The following is a 25,867-nucleotide window of genomic DNA, read 5'->3' on the forward strand; positions in this document are numbered from 1 at the left end:
TTCTATTGAAGGTAAAGTTCACAGCTGACGTTCATAAATCTGGATATTTCTTTTCCAAATGTAGAAACCTTAAATGTAAACATTTCTGTATTTTTTTAAATTATTGCTTTTAATGATGCTTTAAAAGAGAATAAACCAATTCCAGCCTGGGAAGTCCCTTTAGGTGCATTCATAATTAGGCACACAAATAAACAAAGTCCTCTGACTTTATCACTCTGTTTTCATCGTATCTTTAATATAAGGGATTCCAACTATAATGTAATTGATGCAGGGATTGACTTGTTTGGCAATCTTAATTGGGATTTAGTAAATCTGTCCCTAGTGGTTGTTGCCAATTTTTTATTCTCACGAACATCTGTAATCTAAAAGTAAAGAAGATGCTTAAAGTGAAGATCTGCTCATACGGTTGAATAAAGAGTGTTTGTGGTAATGTGCAGATAATATGCCCACTTAATACATTCAAGTGCTTCTAAACATAGGAATGAGCCTCTATTTGTCTACAGATAAAACAGAGCTGCAGCTCTTAACAAGAAATTGTGCTGCTGCTCACAAATATCACACACAATTTTATTGTTTCATGTCAAACTGCAGACATATGCTAATGACATTTTTTTTTTTTTTAGCAGTCTAGAAAGATTTCACAGAGCATCTATCTGCTTAGAGTGAATCTGTCACTTTCAGGGGTCATTGCATATTCTGCAAAGACTCCCAAAGGTGACATCTCTGGTTAGTTTCAGGTGGCTGAGGGGTGCAGTGGAAGGTAGGTTGTGCCACTGCCATCTTCTTCCTCCTCAAGGTCTAATTCCACTCCTGGTGCCAGGACCCATGTTAGTGATCTACTCTCGTGCATATGTGAAAACACAACACTGAGGTCTATGGAGGATCTGCGGGAGCCTCCATGATGATGTCTCATGACGAGTGAGACCATGAAAGACTCCTACATTGAACCAAAGTTGACCGTGGAGCTCTGCCTTTTGCCAAGTCTTACTAATCTGAGAATTTCCATAAGACAATGAAGTCTCTAATTTACCTTATTGTACCTTTTGTGTTGAAAAATCAATGAAATTCCATCACAGTGAGCATCAGTATTTCATAAAGCTTTAAGTACGGAGAATTGTCAGAGCTGCTTTAAGTCTAGATACATTTTCTTTAGTCACATATTACAGAATATGGTTCCTTATGTGCAGGTCGAAGTTTGTAGCTTAAAGGGATTCTATAGTGTTAGGAATACAGAGTTGTATTCCTAGCGCTATAGTTCAACCCCCCTCCCCAGTAAGGATTTAATTATGCTATATCGATTGGGGGTTTGCCGTTTATCACTACCAATAAAAGCCAGGCAATATATTCTAATGCCCTTTTAACATTCAGTTAAAAAGTTTGTCTTAAAGGAACACTATAGTGTCAGGAACAAAAACACGTATATCTACGGCTGGCTCCACCTTTGTGGCTGAGATAATCAAAGTTGATGATCTTAGCCATTTCAATACTTTACCATAGAAAATAATTGGGAGCCTATTGTGTATGCATGACTGTCACTAGATGTGTTACTAGGCAGCAATGTAAACACTGCCTTTTTCTATGAAAATACTTTGTTTACATTAAAAAGCCTGCAGGGACATACTATAGACACCAGAACATTAATTACATTAAGCTGTAGTCGTTTTGGTGACTATAGTGTCCCTTTAAGGAAATTGAAAGAAAAGCCATACAAGCAAAAGTAGGTGATATCAGTTTTGAAGATGTTGTATATTATTCAGTAACTACGGTATATATTGTTCTCATGTATAAAAACTATAGCTTGATTTCTTTTTTTTATTGCTATTGTGTAGCTTTTCCACAAGGGTCATTAGAGATGCATGGTGTATTTCTTTGTTAGGGTGTTGGATCAAGTATTTCTGCTGCTAGCAGCATAGCAAGTTGAACTCCTAGATTGGTAACTCCCGTGACTTCCCGCTATACCTTTTGTGCATGGTGAGGGCAAGTATATTATCGTCTACATGGCTACATTGCTTGGTAGCTGAATCCCCCAGAACATTTCTAGGTGAATTTGGGTTAGTGCATTAAAGAAACATTCAGAGCACCATAACCAGTATAGCACCCTGTCGAACTCATGGTGCCAGGAATGCCCTGGCACCCTGCCATTGTAAGTTGTCAAACCATTTTAGAACTCTTTAACGTCTTATCTGGCAGCTGCCAGTCTCTGCTCCCCGCCTCCACTACACCTCAACAAGAACTGGAGGCTCTGCCTGGGCTAACCCTGGTGGTGTTCTTTAGCCAGTTGGCCTGCAACCTATGTCAAGTAAACACAACAATTATATTTAGTCTCTATTTAAAGGACCACTCTAGTGCCAGGAAAACATACTCGTTTTCCTGGCACTAGAGTGCCCTGAGGGTGCCCCCACCCTCAGGGACCCCCTCCCGCCTGGCTCAGGAAAGGGGAAAGGGGTAAAAACGTACCTTTTTCCAGCGGTGGGCGGAGAGCTCTCCTCCTCCGATCCTCCTCTTCTCCTCCCCGTCGGCTGAATGCGCACGCGCAGCAAGAGCTGTGCGCGCATTCAGCCGGTCACATAGGAAAGCATTCATAATGCTTTCCTATGGACGCTTGCGTGCTCTCACTGTGATTTTCACAGTGAGAATCACGCAAGCGCCTCTAGCGGCTGTCAGTGAGACAGCCACTAGAGGAAATAGGGGAAGGCTTAACCCATTCACAAACATAGCAGTTTCTCTGAAACTGCTATGTTTATGAAAAAATGGGTTAACCCTAGAAGGACCTGGCACCCAGACCACTTCATTAAGCTGAAGTGGTCTGGGTGCCTAGAGTGGTCCTTTAACTTTGTAGATGACCTGAGACTGAAGGTCTTTACCAGAGCTTTTTAAGCTTGAATGTTAATAATAATAATTCATTTTAGATTTTTATAGCTCTTTTCTCCCTGTGAGACTCAAAACACTTTACAAATATACAAACATAAAGACATAAAAGTTCAGAGTTACTAATGGTCAGATAAGCGCACAGAATGCCTGATGGAAGAGGTGGGTCTTTAGTTTTATTTTAAAAGTTTGTAAAGACTGTGCCTCTCTGAGCACGATAAAGAGTTGTAGAACGTAGGGCAGCGTGGCTGAATGCCTCTTATTGCTCCCGCAGTGACAGAGGGTGACAGTTACTCATTGTTCCTTCAGTGACAGATGGTGTTACTCGTTGCTCCTGCAGTGACAGAGGGTGACAGTTACTCATTGCTCCTGCAGTGACAGAGGGTGACAGTTACTCATTGCTCCTGCAGTGACAGAGGGTGACAGTTACTCATTGTTCCTGCAGTGACAGAGGGTGACAGTTACTCATTGCTCCTGCAGTGACAGAGGGTGACATTTACTCATTGCTCCCGCAGTGACAGATGGTGACAGTTACTCATTGTTCCATTTATGGATTTATTTAACCAATCTTTGTTAACAGGAGTAGTCCCAGAAGATTGGAAATTAGCAAATGTTGTACCCATTCACAAGAAAGGTAGTAGGGAGGAGTCAGTCAACTACAGGCCAGTAAGCCTTACTTCAGTAGTGGGGAAAGTGGTGGAAACCATGTTAAAGGACAAAATTGTTGAACATCTAAAATCACATGGATTTCAAGATCAGAGACATGGGTTTACTTCAGGGAGATCATGCCAAACTAATTTTATTGATTTTTTTTGATTGGCTAACTAAAATAATAGATCAGGGTGGTGCAGTAGACATTGCTTACCTAGATTTCAGTAAGGCTTTTGACACTGTTGCACAATCTTTGAGTTTGGATTCCAATATTGTTGAATGGGTAAGGCAGTGGCTGAGTGACAGGCAACAGAGGGTTGTAGTCAATGGAGTATATTCGAAGCATGGGCTTGTCACCAGTGGGGTACCTCAGGGATCTGGACTCATTCTCTTTAATATTTTTATTAGTGATATTGCAGAAGGTCTTGATGGTAAGGTATGTCTTTTTGCTGATGATACTAAAATTTGCAACAGGGTGCTGACATGCCGAAACACGCATCAAGCTTACTTTTTTGTGTTTACACTTTAGCACTTGGTAGTACTTATGCACTAATTTTAAGATTTATTTAATTTTTCTACTTTTAAACTCCGGAAGGGAGAGAGGTTCATGTAGGCACTAGTCCACAGTGTCGAGGTACCATAGGGATACGTTTACTCTTTTGAGTTCTGGTTTGGGGCTGGAATGGGAATTTTACTGGGGTATTTAACTCCATTCTCTTAGTCTCTATACCTTTTACTTCTCAATTGACCTGATTTGTGTCCAATTGCTGGGACAGTGCACAGCATAGGCTTAGACCTTGCCAGTAATCACTTAGCTGGACATCTATAGGTAATCGTGTGTATGTATAGATGTGTGTGTGTGTGTGTGTGTGTGTGTGTGTGTGTGTGTGTGTATATATATATATATATATATATATATATATATATATATATATATATATATTTATTTCTGCCAAATGAAGCCAGCACTCAAGGACTTGTAAAAAAACAAAAAGGGTTTTAATCCATAGAACTTGTCAACGTTTCAGTTTACATCAGCAAACTTTCATCAGGACATCATCAGGACAACTGTTCGATTACTTCAAAGAGAGACATATTGGATCCGTGAGTTGAACACAATTGCACCATTGGGACTCAATGAAAAACTGACCTTTACAGCATTTATTTAATCTTGTTTTCCATTTTTAGGAACAAGCTGGAGAATATTGTAAAATTAGGTTGAATATTTATTTACTATGAGAATATGAATTCATACTGCCTTAGACAAGTTAGAATACAGTGATTGATCCTTCATTTTATCTTATTGGAACAGATGCAATTTTAAAATGTATCTATGTTTGTATATTTCTTCAATGCCATTTTTTACTTTATATTATTTTTACTGTACATTACTCAGCAGTAATGTTTATATGATCCTTCTCCCCCACACTTGCGCATGGCTATCCAATAGTAAGTCTTTATGGCATTGCAGACTTTTAGGCCCTAGAGAAGATTTCAAATAAAAAGACAAGCCCACCATTGCCAATGATGATGAAGGCTATGAGAAAGTGAGACATGATTCAATGTAATCTCTAGCCCTACAGGGTGCCATGTATATTCCAGTTCATTCTGGAAACGTTTATTGAATTCGAACTATGAATAATCTGCCCAAAATGTCTTTATTATTATTTTTATCATTAAATCTTCTCAATTGATTCCAATATGGACACGTCTCTTGAATTAGTTTAGCAACCATAGTCTTGGAGGGCGTTAGATTGATTCCATCTAGCATTCATGCTCTAAGCCCATCTATTCCATCTATCTATATACTATGGAATAATAATGCTTTTTATTTATACATTAGGTATTCCTATTACTGCAATGGTGATGATTTGTTATTAAACATCACACTGTTTGGATAGCACTTTGAATCATGGATTAGTAGAGTAAAGATAGAAAGATGAATTTTTTTTCACTTATGTCATTAGTGGTATTTGGTTTGCACTTAGCACTTTGTTTGTTCCACTTTACACATTTTCATTTTTTTTATATATCAGGGATCACTAATTATTTGATGTATTGATTCACTCTACGATTCACTTTAACACATTCTTTTCGGCTCGGTAATTGATTACCGATCCTTCACTGTTCAGCTTTTTTTTTTCTTGGTAGATTGGAGACCAGCAATGTATCATGATTTATATGAATTAATATTATACCAATATTATTACCAATCCTGCACGGCAGTGTCTTTTTTTCCTCCCCTTTTTAGATTGGAGACTAGCAATTTATGAGATTGCAGGTTACCCAGTATTGGTACCATGTATTAATCAATTTAGACACAGATAATCTGGCCAGGCTTGCATTTAATATTGGCACAATGCACTTTCTCATGCGCGAACACACGTATTATTGGACTAGCAACCAATCGGATTGACGATATATTGCTTAACTTGCAAGGAGATGTGTAATCTGCAAGTGTTAATAGATAGTTGGATGGATTAAAGAGGGACTGAATATGTTTGATATTTGAGATAACATGCTCTTAAATCAATGGAAGCCTGACTGCAAGACATAGCAGTTTTGTTTAGTCATATCACTATGGCAACGAACCAGCCGGCATACACGGCATGACATCATAGGGGGAGGTCCCAGGGAATGTGCAGACGTGGGGAGGAGAGGAGGATCGTTGACGCACAGGTGTGGGTGGGTTGGTAAGTTTGTTTCTCCCTATTTATAACGATTTTTGTTAATGTATGTGATACTTTGTCCTGATGAAAGTTCCTGCGTGAACTGAAACGTTGACTATTGGGAAACTAAAATAAAGAACCTTTATTTTTCTAAAAGACCTTGAGTGCTGACTATCTCCTAAACCTTGGTTATATGCAATTCAGTTGAGCACCGGGCGAAAAGGGCTTGAAGCAGGAGTGCTAAGCTTACAAACTGTGTGTGTGTGTGTGTGTGTGTGTGTGTGTGTGTGTGTGTGTGTGTGTGTGTATATGTATGTGTGTATATGTATGTGTGTATATGTATGTGTGTATATGTATGTGTGTATATGTATGTGTGTATATGTATGTGTGTATATGTATGTGTGTGTATATGTGTGTGTGTATATGTATGTGTGTGTATATATGTATATGTATGTGTAGAAATTACACATTCTATTTATACCTTGTCGTTCCTCCCTATATCCTGTTTTATACTTCTGTTTTCTCCCTATCTTTCCCATATTAGGACTTTTTAGTCCACTTCTGTGGACATATGCAATAGCCTTCCAGCTGAAGTGGTAGAGGTTAACACAGTGAGGGAGTTTAAGCATGTGTGGGATAGGCATAAGACTATCATAGACTTAAGTTAAGGCCAGGGACTAATTAAAAGTATTTTGAAAATTGGGCACATTAGATGGGCCAAATTGTTCTAACCTGCCGTCTCATTCTATGCTTCTATGTTCCTTCAGTGACCGATGGTGACAGTTACTCATTGTTCCTTCAGTGAATGTTAAGATCCATGATTCCCTGCCCAGAAATGGCTAAACTGTGTAGAAAATATAAATGTATGAAGCAACTTAATGCATCTTTGATCAATACAACTATGCAATACTTGAATATGTGACCGTTTCTCTATGCATGCTAGTGTTTGAGTAGGAAATTGGATCAAATGTATCCATTTTTATTCAATCTCTGTCATGTGATCTCCCGATCTACCCAATGTTTACGCTGTGTTAAAGCCCCTCACCCTTTAGCCCTTTCCTTTACCTCTTCTCATTTGCCTATTGTTTGGGATGTGGAACTGAACGGTTTACTTTTAATCCCATTTATACCTTGATTTTGTTGTAATATAGCTACTGTAATTGTAATTTGAAGATGTGTTCTCTTCTCTATTGTTTTGGTACTGCATTTCTTCTACAAAATGCAAAAAATAAAAAATCTTGGCAATTGCCAAGTTAAACTAGAGTTAAGATTGAGGATTCTTTGACTGGGCCAATCTGACCCTTAATACATGGACAGTTAGATGAATGTTTTGGAAGGTCCAAGGCTCATAATTTACAATGTGGTTAGAATAAGTCCAACTAGTGTTCATATAATGGGCATTAGACATTTCTGGTAATTTATTAAAGATTTATTTTATTTCATGTTTGTGTTTTTGCATGTTATTGAATAGTTTCAGTCCTGATGATACCAACCTCTTCATAGATAAATATATGAACGTTAAATTAACGCAAGTGGCGGAACACATTCCTTAAAAAAGATATTCTGTGACCTTCAAAGTTTAATGTTCTTTTACCCATAAATAATCTTTTGGCACTCAATGGCCTTGGCACAGAGAGAGATTCAATTTAGCATCTAATAAAAATAGAAATCATTGCAGCCTCCAGTTACACCAGTCAGTGTTTCGGAATATAATTGCCCTAGAGCTTAGAGACAGATTTCTTTCCCAGCAGTAGGAAAGATGATGGCATCAGCCTGCAATGTTTGTTCTTGTAAAATATGTTTATGTGGAACCTGGCACAGCAGAAACTTTCTAACCCCCTCAGCCTTAATCAAACTGAATCATGGTCTGACGTAGATACAGCTTCTGATGTCCAGTATGAATGTACTATTGCACTTCATCAGTGAGGTTCACGTTGATAGATGGGTCTACATTCAATTATGGGTGCAAGTTAAATAGAAAAATGAATGTGATTCATTTGATATAATCATTGAGAGAGGGGTTATGGGTATTGTTGTTCAAATAATTTAGAAATTGAATACTGCACAAAATAGATATTGGAAAAGTATCCGTCTTTACATTCTGTCAAGTGTTATGGTGACAGATTTTTACTTTTTTAAATGGCATTTCTTGGCCGTTTAGTAGTTTTATCATAGGAATAAATTAGGGGTAGAATGCACAATACACTTAAGGGTTAAAGTTAGTTTCTAACACATCTGGTTCACTTCCTGTCCATCCATATGTGTTTTAAAATAGATTCATCCTTTGCTACTGACTTTGTGGCATAAGAAAAGCTATTGAAGTAGTGACTTCTATGCGGTGGCCTCAAAAAGCAAGAAGTCCCAACATTTCAAATATAGGAACACTTTAATTTTAGGGATGTGAGTGGGGGTATGGCCAGGAGATGAACCGTTTTGAGATATTTAGGTGTCTGACTAATAAGTTATGCAACTAAAATGTAATTTAGAATAAGAACAATGTATCTTATTTACAGACTAACTTCTAAACACATTTATTACAGTTTAAAGACCCATTACTGTAAGTATTATTGATGTGGAGCTCTGTTATACACTAAGACACACACAATATGGAGCTTCTACAAAAGAGGGACAAATGGATTGGGCCCGAAATAGGGACTGTCCATCCTGTATATGGAAACTTTTGAGATATGTGACTGCTGACTTGGTTTCTTTTCTTACCCCATCCTGTTTGTGGCCGTTCGTGATAGTGGTCCCTAATGACTAGCATTATGGACTGAAAAAGTAGCTTAAAGGGAGACCCTTCACCCCCCACCCCCACTCCATCCCCCCCACCCCTAATTTTTTTAATTATTTATTTATTTTTTAGGATTGTGTTTGCGTTGTGTTTACTAGTCTGCTTGAAGAAAATATTTTTTTGCAAAATTGTTAGCTTTTTAATTATCATGGCATTAAGGAATATCAAGGAAGCCAGTTGGGAGCATTCATCATCATGCCTTTCAATGCTTGCTTATGTGTAGGACAGTATTAGTAAGGTATTTATAGACCTTTGCCCTTCTTCTTTTTCCTTTAGTGAAAAAAAAAAAAAATTGGACGTGAACAATGGAAAAATAATTTGAGTTGTGTGTTTGAATCATAAAAACAACCGGCTTGATGTAGATAATTAATACTTAATGGAATGTCTCAGAATTTTACAAGTACAGAGCTAAGCCCGCGCTGTAAATCCATCATTCTGTTATCACTTATTGTAGTACATACATGATGGTATTTTGGAACTTGTCATCCAGTAAGTGTTTGGCAACAGTATTCCTGTAAATAATTCAACCTCAGTGATTAAGAACACAGTAGCATCCCTAACAGGATCCACTCTTAAAGGGACACTATAGTCACCAGAACAACTACAGTTTATTGTATTCGTTCTGGTGAGTATAATCATTCCCTGCAGGAATTTTCATGCAAACACTGTCTTTTTAGAGTAAAGGCAGTGTTTACATTGCCCCCTAGGGACACCTCCAGTGGCCACTCCTCAGATGGGAAAGCATTCGATTGGTTAAAAATTGTATATTTTACTCTTGGGATCACTTGGTAGTTGTTGCTGCTGTAGGTTTTTTGTCTTTTTATTTTACACCTAGGATTTAGCTTGAGACTGATCAGAGTCTATTGAACTTTTGAGCTTAGTACATATTGTCCAGGTGTTCTGGAGATGATCAATGGGAGAACAAGTGACATGGTAACTTACAGATGACATAAATTTTACTTAGGCTGTTTCCCAGCTGCTAAGGGACCAAATAGCATTCAAAAGATGAAACAAAATAAAACCTGAATTCAGTTTAATGAGCAGCTACATTGAAAGTTTGCAGGTTATTAAATGGAAATGATGTCTTGTGCCAAGTGGCTGGTGATAAATCTTTTCGCACATCTAGTCAAAGAGATTGGATACGGTCTTAAAGAGGGAATGTTTGAATGCACTGCCAATTTATGTTCTAAAAATACTTTTCCACCGTTGGGAGAATATCTGTATTAAGGAACATTTTGGGTTTCCTTTCAGAATAAAACCTTGCTAAACAATGCAGTGGTTAAACCATGTAATAGCAGGCAACTGACTGAGCTTTAGAATGTCAAGACATTTAAAATTTACCTATCCTTTTGGTAATCTGCAAAACAAAGTTTTGAATAAGAGTTTTGTGGGATTTTCTTTTATAAAAGCATGCCATTTCAATAATATTCAGAGTAACACTCTTGACATTGTCCTATTCTCTGCGGTGAACATGAAATTAGAGGAGTTGAGGTATTGCCAAAACTTCCACCAGTAAGGGTATAGGGGCTGGGATTCAGTGACGTGATATGTTTAACTCTGGCAATTGAACAGCAATTCTCCCATTGAAGTGAGTTGAAAAAATGTTATTCAATTACTAGACACAAACCAATCTCCAGTCATAGAATCTAGTTCCACGACTCTACACACTGACACAAAAAGTCACGGAAAGCAGTAGATGGAGAAACTTAAATCTGTACACAGTAGTTAAACCAATGATGTATATTTTGTATGTGAAATAAGCTTGTCTTCCTTTAAGAAGAAATAATTGCACCAATGTGCTAATGCACCTTTGTGGTATAATGCAGAGAATCCCAGGTATCCTAGGCATTCAGATATGTTGTAGCCAACGTGTACTGTGGATCTTGTCCTCAAGCTGAAGTCCCTGTAACAGACTGGTACAAACAGTGTCTTGTTTGCATGCATTTAACATACTGCTGTTTATCATTCAGCATAACCATATACCATTCCTTCTATATACAGGTTGGGAGTTCCTCGTCCCGTCCGGTGTATTCTGCCATGCCCCAAAGTCAAGATCTTGCCAAGTGGGAATCCCTGATGAAAATCAAAGAAGGCTTATTGAGACAGAAAGAGATTGTAATTGACAGGTATGTTTTAAAGAGCATGCAGGCTGAAAAATATCATTGCTGTAAGATAATGTAAATATGTCGGCATATTTTGTAAATTGAGACATTGACAATCCTTAATGGTACCAGTTGTTCTTCAAGCAGCTTTGGGGGATAACTTGCAAAACTGAGAATTGCCAAGGGAATTGCAAATGTACTGGTCAAAGTAGCTGCGGGGGAAAATGCTTCCAATTTCACTAGTTTGGCCTAATATTTGTAGTTCTTTTGCCAACTGTGCAATTTCTGCTTTAGGAGAAACACTCTCTCTTAGTCTAGTACTTCCTATTAATTACATCAGCAATGATGTAAAATAAATGTTCCTGTACGTTTTATGATACAAAGACTATAAAATGAAACCCAATAAAATTGCACATTTTTCCAACTGAGACAGGGGCTTAATGAAGGGCAAGCTATTACGGTTTTTGCCCATTCTCAGGCTAGTTTATCCACTGCTCGTTTTTTCTTCATTTTTCCAACAGAGCCAAAGTTAGAGCGGAGGTCATTTTATTTTAAATTGTCAGAAGCCTGGCTGGTTAAATTACTAATATGATGCATCCTAAGAAAAAGGCTTATGAATCACTGAGATTTATAGAACTTCTTGAGTTTGGAAGACTTAAACAAAGTCGTGTTTTGAGTGCTGTACAGCAGACTAGAAAGCGGAGCCCCTCAGCAAAACTGAATAACCAATACAATTATGGCCTTGGCTGTGAGCCCTGAAGTGAATGTTATTAAAAATGAAAAAAAATATGAAAAACCTCACTCTGCATCAAATACAAACCACTGAGCTCTTTCACCATACATGCTTTGTATTTTTAGTACTATGTCAGCTACAGATGTCTTTCAGATGATTCATTTCAGATAGCACCCATGACAGCCCATACGTTTGATCAGTTCCATAGTTTTTGGATATGTTAAAAGCATACATTTATGTGTCTCTTGTGTTTATGATCCAATATTTCCCTACATGCATCTGGCTTCCTCTTGTTTTGAAGCATATTTACTCCTTTTTAATTTTTTTATTTAAAAATGTTTGTATTTTATTCTCTTGAGGAACTTACCTAAACTTTTTTTTTTTCTTTCCTACTTTTACCCATTTGCTCGAATGTTGGAAATACGATATACGAGTTGAAACGCTAATGTGGAGATGGATATGTCTCTATAAGGCTATCAAGAATATTTTATGGGAGTTGAGTTATAATATGAAGGCAAGGCAGAGAGCAGTCAGTACTGACCAATAAAGTGTCAGGCAGTAGTTGCTTGTATGGGTTAAAGGTTGACTAGATTTTATAATTAAATATTTTGTTGTAACTAATCTGATTTTTTTTTGAAAGTTTTTTTTTTTTTTTTTTGCATAACATGACTTGTTCATAACAAACCTGAATGCTGACAATGAAATCTCATGTTCTCCAGATTATTTCTAGAATACTTCACCAGAGGTAATTTGAGTAGTGTTACAAAGAGTCTGAACTAAATCACCTAATCTGTGAAAATGTATAGGTAGTAAGGGGTCATTCTGTTTAGTGACTTAAACAACGATCTCTGTGATGACAGACCGGCTCTCCACCTCATGTTAAGCTAATCTGTGTTGTGGGGGGATAGATACAAAAGAATGTGACCGGCAATACATCATAAGGATTCTTTACATCAGGAATTGACAGAGCCCTGGAGACATAAATCCTAGAGATATTGCTGCTGCAGCCAAGTTTAGTGGAGCTTTTTGTATTGAAATAAATAGAAAAAATATTTGACTTCTAGTTAGATTTTAATCAAATGAAATATGCCCCCGAATCGACCCACAGGGCCTCCCCCCCGAGACCGCCCTTAGGGATGCAGTGTGTGTACTGATTGTGGTGTGTGTATAATGGATGTAGAATGTGTGTAGTGGATGCAGAGTGCGTGTGTAAAGTGGATGGGGTATGTGTGTATTGGATGCAGATTGTACATTTGTGTAATGTATGAGGTGTATATTAGATGTAATGGATGCAGTGTGTGTTTGTGTGTATAGTGCATGCAGAGTGTGTGTTTGTGTGGTGTTTGTATAGTGAATGCAGTGTGTGTGTGGATAGGGAACGCAGAGCGTGTCTTTGTGTAGTGATGTAGTGTGTGTTTGTGTAATGTAGTATGTGTAATGAATGCAGAGTCTGTTGTGTAGTAGATGTGATGTATGAAGTGTGTTTAAGTAAGGATGTAGTTTGTGTAGTGGTTGTAGTGTCTGCATATTGACTGCACAGTGTGTTTGTGTAGTGGTTGTAGTGTGTAATGACTGCACAGTGTGTGTTTGTGTAAGGATGTAATGTGTGTAGTAAATGCAGAGTGTGTGTTTGTGTAAGGGTGTAGTGACTGCAGAGTGTGTGTTTGTGTAAGGGTGTAGTGTGTGTAAATGTATGAGGCTAAATAATGTGGGGGGGGGGGGAAGTATTTATTTTTTCATAAACTTTTCTATATTAGATTTCATTCCCCCCCTCCCTGCGTCTTACCTGTGGCCAGGGAGGGGAGAGATCACGTTGCCTGGTGGTCCGGTGGCATGGTGCGGACCCCCCAGTACCTGTATTCTGTAGGGGCCTAGCACACTCAAAATATACTTCCCAGCTGCTCTGCTCTAAGTCTCGCGAACCGCGCTGAGCATTGCCATGGTAACCCGTGGCAATGCTCTGACGATTGCGGCGCTCGCGAGACAGAGCAGAGCAGCTGGGAAGTATATTTAGAGTGTGCTTGGCCCCCTGCTGAATACAGGTGGTGGGGAGAGAGGGGGGCAATATGCATTTCTTTATTATCACTATAGAAGGTTCACATAGGTAATGTGGGTCCCGGTACGCCCTGAGCAGTCCAGGACCGCCGGGCCCATGACAACCGTCATGGTTGTCATGCCTTGATGGTGACTCTGCCCCCAGTGGCCACTACTCAGATGGCTGTTAGAGGTGCTGCACAGTGAGCAGCAATGATGTTCAGCGCCTCCACCCTCTGCATGGAGACACTGAACTTTCCTCATAGAGCTGCACCGATTCAATGCATCTCTGAGTAGATGCCGGTTGGCCAGGGTGGTATTTGACTCCGCCCCAGTCCACCTCCTTGGCTGAGATAATCAGAATTGACAATCTCCGCCAAGCCAATGCTTTCCCATGGTGTGTTGACTTCTAATGATGTCAGCCAAGGAGGCAGATCAGGGGCACAACCAGCACCAACAGAGGAGGGCAAGGGGAGGCCAGATAGTGTTTTTAAGGAATACATGTTTGTGTTTCTGATCCTATAGTGTTCCTTTAAATAATGAAAGTGATTTTCCTTTCAAATTGTGTTTATATACGAAAAGCATTATAGTATTTGTGTGATGTGTATGAATATTGCATATACTTGTCAGCAAGAGAATGTGAGCGAGGCTTGTTAAAGTAAATAGTCCTACACACCTCCAAATACAACTGCAATACATTTTACCTTTTGGGTTTTACTTATGTATTCTTTGAATTAGTCACTCCCTTAGAAAACACACAACATTTTGCTTCAATGCAAACCAATTTTAGGTTTCTTATAAATGACACATTTTAAATTTTCTATGTGCAACATTTATTTAATGTTTTTTTTTTTTTTAAGACATGAAAGTAGTTTGTGCTGCTGGATGTAGATCATTTAGCCAGTATTGTAGCTCATGTAGTTGCTTAGAGTTTATTTGTAGCAATGTTGCATACTAGTACGAATTATGCCAAATATCTGGACATGTGATCTAAACCGCTTGTAAATATCACCAGTCTCCGGAGATATCTGGCCACTGAATCCCTTGTAGACCAGGCTGTACTGTTACTGCTTTTTAAGGAGAGATAACCATGCAGGGTTTTAGCTAAAAGTCAAAATGCATGCTTTCAGGAAACAGCTGCAACGTAATTCTTTTCGATTCTGCTTGTGTATCAATATCAGATCTTAATCTTAAAAATGATTGCTGGTGATTAGAAGACATTCCCATAAAACTAAATGTATGAAGAAGGTATAAATATGTGTGCCTGTGCCATTTCCTCCCACAACATACCTCCCTGCATTTCAAATGGCTAAAGACACTTTTTTTTTGTTTTTGGAAATTATTTTGCACATGACTAAAGGGGCATTACTGAGAAGCATTACAGGATTATATTACCTATTTTGTAGTTCTATGCAAGAGTACAGTAGTTCAGATGCCCAGAGTGATTTACATGTGCACATTTACACATATTATAACAACAACACAGTATGGAGAGACCATGTAATTAAATATGTGTAACTAGGTGCTAATACTCCAAAGCACTCCCTCAAGTGCCCAAACAAAATCCAATATCAAAAAAGAGATTGCACACTAGATTTGCTCCTAAGAGATGCACATAAATGCTTTATTGGACCACAAAAGGTATAACAAACAAGAAGCAACACTCAATTAAACAAAAAAATTAAAGTTACATCAATAAGGCAAACAAGCTAAACAATGGCAATTACCAAAACTTACACAAGCCTATACTGGCAGAAACCCTAATACCCCCAACATTTGGAGAAAGGCAGCCAGGAGGTGCTGAAACGTTGGGGGTATTGGGGGCTTGTGTTTCTGCCAGAATAGGCTTGTGTAAGTTTTGGTAATTGCCATTGTTTAACTTGTTTGCCTTATTGATGTCACTTTAATTTTTTTGTTTAATTGATTTTTGCTTCTTGACACTACGTAAAATCCTGACGTAACTTAGATGTATTTATGACGATCTTGAAATTGTTAAATTTAGTTTGACGTTTTATATTTAATAAGCACCAATAAAACTGTAAACGGCAAGCTTTATAATTCTGTAGGTTTATCGTGAATGTAAAGTAGTTGTGCATTCACAATGAACAACCAGATCTCAATGTGTGACTCCTTAACCCCTTAAGGACACATGACATGTGTGACATGTCATGATTCCCTTTTATTCCAGAAGTTTGGTCCTTAAGGGGTTAATGTCAGCTGTTTGACTGCAAACCCCTAATTCTCTGCAGGAAATTATGGTAAAGGTAGTCCATTAAAAGCTGGATGACATGACTGTATCAAATGACTTTCCTGTCAGCTGTAGCTAAATTTCAATGCGTATAACATATATTTGTATTTTGTTTTAATTATTAATTTTATTTGGCCTTGTGTATATATAAAACAAATAGGGTAAAGACACTATATTTGTAAATGTACAAGATAACTTGAAAATTCTAGCATTTGGATTTTTGTTATACTTGTTCTAGCTCTACAGAAGGGTATGGGTCTCAAATGTGAAACTCTGGCTATGTGTCACATTTGAGACCCATATCCTTCTGCCCCCATGGTTAGGGGTGCCAGTTTACTTGAGCTCATCTGGTCAATAAAAGTTCTCTAATGCTCAATATTTATAAGTGATGGCTACAAACCAATCTGTCAGTCACCACCTCGCTAAGCCCAGGGTCGTCACATATAGTGGAAATTAGCTTTTGGTAAGAGTTCAGTGATCCTAATGGACTGCTGCTTTGTAACATGCTACTGATGAAAATACATCTGATATCACACTTCTATGAGCTTTCCATATTTTAGTTGGTGAAATATTTGGGTGTTATTCACAACAAAATAATTTGTCATATTTTTTTCTACTGTTTCTGTGTTGGATAGTAAGGATTCATTCAAAATCCGCATCCAGTAATGTGGTTGTGGGGAGGTGGAGAGCGAGGGTCATCCACACACAAGCGGGGTAAGACAGGGCCAAAACGTTTAGATTTTAGAGGATCTAACTAAACAGAAGTATTTGTGCAAGACAAAAAGATCATTTGTGATTATTTAGTGCTCCTTTTAAAACAGCTTAACAAAAAAGGAAGCGGATAGGGTCAGGAACACAAGCCTATATTTCTGACCCTATACCACCATCTAGTCCTCCTGGTCCTACCTTGCCACCCTAAATATAATAAAATCTTACTTGTATTTAACTCTGCAGCTGACCCTGTTTGCCTGTGAACTGCCTCTGTCTGTTGACATAATTAGAAGTGGTGGTCTGAGCCAATCACAATGCTTCCCCATAGGATTGGCTGACACTGTCAAGGAGGCAGATCAGGGGCAGAGCCAACACAAGTCAAACACAGCCCTGGCCACATAGCGATGAATTGAATCATACAGAGGGTGGAGACACTGAATGGCAGTGCTACTTACTCTGCAGCACTGCCCAAGGAAGCACATCTAGCAGCCATATAAGGAGTGGCCAGTGGAGTTATCACTAGGCTATAATGTAAACACTGTATTTTCTCTGAAAAGACTGTGTTTACCGCAAAAAGCCTGGAGGGAAAGATGCTACTCACCAGAACAAATGCAATACACTTTTACCTAGGGCTAGGAACACTGGAATTGTCTGTCACTCCTATGTAGAGTTTTGCACTAGCACATGCAGAAAGCTTAAAACGATTCTGCCCTTCTCACAGTTTCATGGACACCCGCTCAGCTACCAAACAGTTAACAGCATAAGAGCATGTATGTTCCAGTAGTAAAGATTTAATGATAAAGTTCCCATGGCAGAGACTGATAACTGCAGGTCACCCCTTTCTGTCTTTATAAGACAAAACTGTCATCTACCTTGGCTAAGCTGTGGATTAGCGGCTTGCAGCAGCTGTGTACCAGAAAACAATGTCAGACTATATTTGTGCACACTTACATTAGCAGAGAAATGCAGTTGTTACAAAGCATTCCTTTGTTGGGTGCTTCAGTTTAGCAGGATTAGAGGAAAGAGCTGGGCACATTGCTCGCTGGATATATTTTTTTTTTGTTCCTTGTTGATGGATATTTATGACCTTGCATTACTTTGTGGTCTTGCATATTATATGGGAGATGTAGTTTATATAGCCCAACACATCCGTAGCTTAAACTTATGGTGTATGTTCATGGCTCGCAGATATGTAATAATTTATTTTATTCCATTGCGGAGTTTCTAGACAATTCAGTATCATTTGCTAGATAATTCATAGATGAAAATATTTATTTCAGTCTGCTGTAACATACAGGATTTCTGGAAAATGTTTTATATGTGAACATATTTTAAATGTGCGTTACTAATTATTAGCACATGTATCACTGTCCATTTAAGACTCCTAAACCGAAGATTATAAACCCCAAATATTCACATTTACTGTGGACATACCATGAGTCACTTTGTTTTAGTGAATTGATATTTTGACCGTAGCACAACTCGTGGAAGTTGTGCGTCAAGTTAACTAGTTTAAATTAGAAACATATATGTTTCAGATTAGAAATGTTAGGACTATTGAGTTAAAGGATCACTATAGGGTCAGGAACACAAACGTGTATTCCTGACCCTATAATGAAAACCCACCATTTAGGTGGCTTGCCCCCTCAGAATGGGTTAAAACGTACCTTATTTTCAGCTCTCCACGGGTCTGCTGGCACTGGCCCCGCCCCCTTGGTGGCATCATCAGAATTGCAGATTTTTAGCCAATCCAATGCTTTCCTATGGGGAAAGCATTGGATTGGCTTAATCAGCAAGGGGGCTGGGCCAAATGCCATTTTGGCCAATCAGTACCTCCTCATAGAGATGCATTAAATCAATACATCTCTATGAGGAAAATTCAGCGTGGGGACGCTGAACTGCAGGGCTGCTTACTGTGCAGCCCTGAGCCAGTAAACCCCTCCAGTGGCCATCTAAGGAGTGGCCACTTGGAGGTGTCCCTAGGGGCAATTTAAATACTACCTTTTCTCTGAAAAGGCAGTGTTTACATGAAAATGCCTAAAGGGAGCCATTATACTCACCAGAACAACTACATTAAGCTGTAGTTGTTCTGGTGACTATAGTGCCCCTTTATGGAAAAGTTGGAATATACTTCAGTCATCCCCACATCAAATCATGCTAGTACCTACGCGGAGTATGTAGTAACGTGGTAATATTGACAAATATGTAATGAGAGAGTGAGAAAATGTACTTTCCTATTCAGCATTTAATTATCCATTTTAAATTTAATCCTATATTACTTTTTTACATATTGGGTAATCTAGACTCTCTCTAGATTGTGGGTCCCACTAATCCACCATTATTATTAGTGTAAGACATGAACAGGGGTTGGGTAGTTTGGCAGGGTAATTCAATAAAGTGAAAATTTCTGGGAAGTCGAATATCAAAAGGCCAAAATAGCCAAATTGAACATAGACTTGAAGACTGTTTCTAAATCGTCTAGTTTGAAATTCACTTTGAAATCCTGGCAATTCTCACTCTAGTGAATAAACCTATAAGTCTGAGATAGACAACATACTTATAGCTAGGAGAGATTAAACATTTAGGTACACATTTTAAGGATCAACTGTTAACGGGATACTCCAGGCACCAAAACAACTTAAAGGATCACTATAGTGTCAGGAAAATAAACCCATTTTCCTGACACTATATAGTTTTTGGGGGACCCTCACCCTCAGGGTTCCCCTCCAATGGCGCTAAAGGGGTTAAAACACCTTCAGCAGCTTACCTTAATCCAGCGCCAGGCTCCCTCGGCGCTGGTGACCTCTCCTCCCTCCACGCCGATGTCAGCTCCCGAGTGGAGCGGATTTCTCAATGCTTTCCTATGGACGTTCTGCACGCTGGATGCAAATTTCGCATCCAGCGTCGCAGATGCGGCTGTCAGGAAGGTTGGATTAACCTTGCTATGTAAACAGCAGTTTCTCTGAAACTGCTATGTTTACATGTGAAGGGTTGAAACCTGAGGGGCATTGAGCTGAAGTGGTCTGGGTGACTATAGTGTCCCTTTAATATAAACAAACTTATTATGGTATCACCCGGCAACACTATTGGCTTCAGGGATTAAACCAAACCCAAAGTTGCCTCCAGCGCCAATTTCAACTCTCCAGGATAAAAAAGTGAGGATTTACACAGACAGACAGACACTTAAATATTTTATGTATTTCTTTATATATATTTGTTAAATGTTAAATTTAAGTAACATTAACTCACCTGTGTAGTTCCCTTTAATGATTGTTCTAATGCTGCATGAACTGAGAATACTTGTAGAGAGCCTTACATCTCATGTGCATAGTCTCCGGGAAAGATAAGCACTTACAAATTGTAAGCAATGTAAATATTGAAATTGACTGGGCAAATTATTAGTCAGATGCTGCAGTAAACACTCAGACAATAGGCAAGCACAATTCCTTGCCCTTGTGTTAGTCCATGCTTAAAGTTCCAAATAAACTTTAGATCACTTTTGCCATTACGAAGGAACCCAATACCATTTGCACATCACTGATTCCACCCACAAGGGCAGTCTCCTACATTTTAGCAGGTCCCCTTTCTACAGGGACTCCTGATGATCCTTTCAGCCTGGTCACTGAGATGTGGCTGATACCATTCTAAGCAATGTGAGCAAGAAGTCCAATTCTTGGATTGCCTTTGAGAGTGAGACCCTAAAGTTATGAAAATACGCCAAATGAGTACTTTCCGTGTCAGAAATGCTGTATTTCTGGGAACTGTTATGGTCTCATTCAAAAAGTCATGAATTATAAATTGTTACTAAATTCAGGGATATAAGTGGTAAATACACAAACACTGAATAAGTTATTTCGGTGTGCCACATCACCAGGTGTTCAACTCCAGAAACAAGGTAAAGAAATTGCATTTCTCAGGTATACTCAAACTGAGACTTTACCGGATATTCAGTGACTTAGATTTAAAGATACATTTAAATTCATCTACATGTAAAATAAAGAGAGAATATGTAAAAATAATAATAATAATAAAAAACTGTTCTTGACCTACAGTGTATGTGTGCATATTGATTGTTTATAATGACTACCTCAAGACATCTGCATGGATGCTAAAACCTTTATAACAGCTATTTTGCATATTCAGTGACTGTATGTACTGTAAGTATAACTGCGCAATGTTGCTCAGAGGCTTTCCTGCTACTTTTCATACAGTTGTGGACCTGGCTCTCCTACGCAGTCAGTGCTCAGTGACTCCTGCAGGGAAGATCAGTAAGTTCAAGTGCACATTAAGAATGGCTGTGTACCTTGGCTGCACACTGCATTGCTGCGCATACTGGCTGTTATCGTTACATATTTTACAAATGAGATTGCAGAGTGAATGAATATTGATTTTTTTTTTCCCCATTTTCTTTTTTTGCTATTTTTTTTTTCTGCTGTTGGTGTGCACCCTTGAAAAGCAGGAACACTCAATCGGCATTATTTACTATTTTTAATAAACTATATTTCTATTATTTACTAAATTGGGCAGAACATTTCATAATTATAGTGCTGTACTATTCAGGTAAAATTTCATGAAATCCACCACGCAGAAAAGAGGTGCTTGGTGAAAAAATGGATAGAAAAGAGCCAAGGAATAAGACTTGCATCTAGTAATAGAAAACTTGACCCCTTGAGGCGTAAAAGAGAAACCATACACAACAATTTTGATACTCGACACCAGATATAACGCAAATCCAAGGGGTGACGAGCGGCTTGGGGACCCCTAGTCGGGGGAGGCGGGGGGATTATTTATTTTAATAGCCCCCACCTAATTCTCAGGTCAGTTATGTAAAAACTGCAACACAACAGATATATCCCAGAGAGAGCAATATCTTGGACCAGGCTTGGACACGCTAAACGAATCTCATGCATAAGATGACAAACTATAAGTTCCAATGTAAGCACCCTGGATAGGAACATAAGCCAGTGCGATGGCAAAATGAAAAAGTTTTAGAGTCCTTCAGAACATTTTGAAGAATGGAAATTCAAAATGGTGTGGATAAGCTGTAAAGCTGTTCTAAATACCAGCTACACTATGAATGCCATGCGTCAAGGTAGCTATAACATGTCCCTGGAGCCCCTAGTAAATTCTTAGCTTTTTGCGATATTCCAGAGACATCCAATCTGAAATATTCCAGGCCACAAACTGCGCCTCCCTTTTAGATTCAGTGGATGAGAATTCCCTTTGGGATTGGTGAGCAGTAGTGGAAAAGTTGAAATTACAAGAGTGTCTCAAATCGACCGTTCTAACAGATCTGGGAACCTTGGTTGGCTGGGCCATAGTGGAGTCACTAAGAGGATGGAGATTTCATTGACTTGTACCTGGTCAATCACCACGGCTATCTTGGCAAATGTGGGTAAAGCATATAATTCAAATTTCAGCCAGTCTTAGAGAAAAGCATGAGTTGATACACTCTGCGGATCCAGAAGTCAACTGAAGTATTGTGGTACCTGTCTGTTCATCTGAGATGCAAAGAGATCCAGCATGATCGGCCCTCAAAGAATTTACAGTTTTGAAGATCTTCCAAATTCAAGTTGCTGGCATCCTTCCAATATCTGGAGAACCAGTCCACTGTGCGACTGGATGCCTAAGGAAGGTATTCTGTTTCCTGTTTTCTTTGTCAATTCTGACAACCTATTGGATCATACTCCTCCCAACCTGTTTATACCTCTGTCTGATATGTTGTCCATCCATAGGAGGATGCAACAGTTTGCCAAATTCTTGGCCAAATGATCCTGCAATCAACTCAGGACCGTCGATGTGTAACTGATTCTGTCCATACATACACTGTTGACCATTCCACATAGGTGGCTCCTCAACCCCAGAGACTGGAGTCTGATTCCAGAATAAAAACTGGCTTTGATTGGAATATTATTCGCCCATTCTAGGCATGCATATGGAGTAACAGCCATCTGAGTTCTGCATGCATGTCCTGAGTTAACTGGGTGGGCTGATCGTAAGAGGGATGTATTTTGAGGTATTCAGGTTTCAAACACTGTGCGCTCTTCGTGCACAAAATGGCACTCACAAAATGTGAGTTCCAATACAGCCACCAGACTGCTGAGGCCCGAGAAGGCCAGGAGATCACCAAGCTCCCCTAGAGGTACCCAGAGCAAGCCAGCCCAAAGTGGACCGCCTTCTAAGCAATATGAGAATCGTACGATGTTGCACACTAGTGAAAGTAAGCCTAAGCAAAAGGAAAAAAAAAACAATAAGGGATAAAGAACAATGACAAAGGATGAGGGTAGATAGAACCACATTGACTGGGTGGATAGAGGTTGAGATCAAGCACAGGGAAACACAATGTCCGTAAACCAAAAAACCCAGAGCAGTATAGACAACCCTGAAGTTGGTGGAAGGAACAGCAAAGAAAGAGAAAGTGGATATGGAGGGTTTCCCATTTTAAATTACATGTTTTTTCTTTTCCCATTGCTCCCTCTGGTTTATAGTTTATATAGACTGATTGATGTATCTGCAGTCGAAGCAGTAAGCAGGGGCATTGCTAAGTTACAGAAAGAAGAGGGACTTTGGCACATCCTGTATATATTGTCTTAAAGCGGCACTGTCATGCCGAACTTACCTTTCCTCAATCTCTTCCTCTTCTCCCCCTCTCTCAGGATCTGTTCTTCTTTTCTTCCTGTCTTCTTTAGTTTTCTTTAAAACCATAAGACAAAGTAGGGACTCTTTGTCTTATGGGATTCCTCCGCTTGACCAGCTCTGACCAGGGACCTACTGTCCTCCCCCCCCGGCCCCCACCCCTGAGCGGTGGGTGGGGGCCCTAATAAAACAATAAGGGGGGGGGGGACCTACTGTCCTCCCCCCCCGGCCCCCACCCCTGAGCGGTGGGTGGGGGCCCTAATAAAACAATAAGGGGGGGACCTATTGTCCTTTCCCCCCTGGCCCCCACCCCTGCGCGGTGGGTGGGGGCCCTAATAAAAACAATAAGGGGGGGGACCTACTGTCCTCCCCCCGGCCCCCACCCCTGAGCGGTGGGTGGGGGCCCTAATAAAATAAGGGGGGGGGACCTATTGTCCTCCCCCCCCCTGGCCCCCACCCCTGCGCGGTGGGTGGGGGCCCTAATAAAAACAATAAGGGGGGGGGACCTACTGTCCTCCCCCCCCCGGCCCCCACCCCTGCGCGGTGGGTGGGGGCCCTAATAAAAACAATAAGGGGGGGGGGACCTACTGTCCTCCCCCCCGGCCCCCACCGCTTAGCGGTGGGTGGGGACCCTAATAAAACAATAAGGGGGGGGACCTACTGTCCTCCCCCCTAGCCCCCACCCCTGCGCGGTGGGTGGGGGCCCTAAATGAACCCCCCCCCATCAAGGTGACTAGGGGTCCCAAGCCCCTAGTCACCCCCCACCCAAAACATTCTATCCCCTACCTACCCCCCTCACCCTAAAAATAGTGAGGGGGGAATAAAATAAATAACCTGTAAAAAAAAAAAAAATTAAACTTGCCATTTGACGTCTTCTTTTTTCTAAATTCTTCTTACTTCAGCCCCCCAAAAGGCCAAATAAAAATCCATAAACCCGTCGCACTTTAAAAAAAAAAAAAAAAAAAAAAACGAGCGCAAACAAATTAATCCATCTTCACCCATGGAGGGCTCGCCGCGTACTGAGCTCCGCAGGGCGGGTCACGGCTTATAAAGCCTTGCCCCGCCATGCAATTAGGCTTAGAACACAATGATTGGTTGGTTTAAGCCAATCAGAGTGCTCTGTGTCATTTTACACAGCGTGGGAAAATTCAAAAGAACTTTCCCACGCTGTGTAAAATGACACAGAGCACTGTGATTGGATGGCTTGAAATCCATCCAATCACACTGCTCTGTGTCATTTTACAAGCGTGGGAAAGTTCTTTGGAATTTTCCCACGCTTGTAAAATGACACAGAGCACTGTGATTGGATGGCTTGAAAACCATCCAATCACAGTGATCTGTCATTTTACACAGCGTGGGAAAGTTCTTTTGAATTTTCCCACGCTGTGTAAAATGACACAGAGCACTCTGATTGGCTTAAACCAACCAATCATTGTGTTCTAAGCCTAATTGCAGGGCGGGGCAAGGCTTTATAAGCCTTGACCCGCCCTGCGGAGCTCAGTACGCGGCGTGCCCTCCATGGGTGAAGATGGATTAATTTTTGTTTGCGCTCGTTTTTTTTTTTTTTTTTTTTAAAGTGCGACGGGTTTATGGATTTTTATTTGGCCTTTTGGGGGGCTGAAGTAAGAAGAATTTAGAAAAAAGAAGACGTCAAATGGTCAGTTTTTTTTTTTTTTTTACAGGTTAGTTATTTTATTCCCCCCTCACTATTTTTAGGGTGAGGGGGGTAGGTAGGGGATAGAATGTTTTGGGTGGGGGGTGACTAGGGGCTTGGGACCCCTAGTCACCTTGATGGGGGGGGGGGGTCATTTAGGGCCCCCACCCACCGCGCAAGGGTGGGGGCCAGGGGGGAGGACAGTAGGTCCCCCCCCTTATTGTTTTATTAGGGCCCCCACCCACCGCGCAGGGGTGGGGGCCAGGCGGGAGGACAGTAGGTCCCCCCCCTTATTGTTTTATTAGGGCCCCCACCCACCCACCGCGCAGGGGTGGGGGCCAGGGGGGGAGGACAGTAGGTCCCCCCCCCCCTTATTGTTTTATTAGGGCCCCCACCCACCGCTCAGGGGGGGAGGACAGTAGGTCCCCCCCCCCTTATTGTTTTATTAGGGCCCCCACCCACCGCTCAGGGGTGGGGGCCAGGGGGGGAGGACAGTAGGTCCCCCCCCTTATTGTTTTATTAGGGCCCCCACCCACCGCGCAGGGGTGGGGGCCAGGGGGGAGGACAGTAGGTCCCCCCCCCCCTTATTGTTTTATTAGGGCCCCCACCCACCGCGCAGGGGTGGGGGCCGGGGGGAGGACAATAGGTCCCCCCCCCTTATTGTTTTATTAGGGCCCCCACCCACCGCTCAGGGGTGGGGGCCGGGGGGGAGGACAGAAGGTCCCCCCCTTATTGTTTTATTAGGGCCCCCACCGGGCGGGGGGGGG

The 25,867-nt window shown here is 40.5% G+C and overlaps 1 protein-coding gene across 5 annotated transcripts in view; it reads left to right on the forward strand.

The window, feature by feature from the left end:
* The window catches only part of CEP85L (centrosomal protein 85 like), a 251,083-nt gene that overhangs the window by 201,952 nt on the left and 23,264 nt on the right, over positions 1 to 25,867 (forward strand). For 4 of the 5 annotated variants that reach the window (XM_063443477.1, XM_063443474.1, XM_063443476.1 and 1 more), the window contains exons 4-5: positions 10,984 to 11,108; positions 21,022 to 21,078. In XM_063443477.1, coding sequence (XP_063299547.1) covers positions 10,984 to 11,108; positions 21,022 to 21,078 — 182 coding nt within the window. The remainder of the gene's footprint in view (positions 1 to 10,983; positions 11,109 to 21,021; positions 21,079 to 25,867) is intronic. The other variant, XM_063443479.1, reaches the window with a different exon arrangement.

Source organism: Pelobates fuscus, chromosome 2 (genome assembly GCF_036172605.1).
Source record: "Pelobates fuscus isolate aPelFus1 chromosome 2, aPelFus1.pri, whole genome shotgun sequence".
In the NCBI taxonomy this organism is placed as follows: domain Eukaryota; kingdom Metazoa; phylum Chordata; class Amphibia; order Anura; family Pelobatidae; genus Pelobates; species Pelobates fuscus.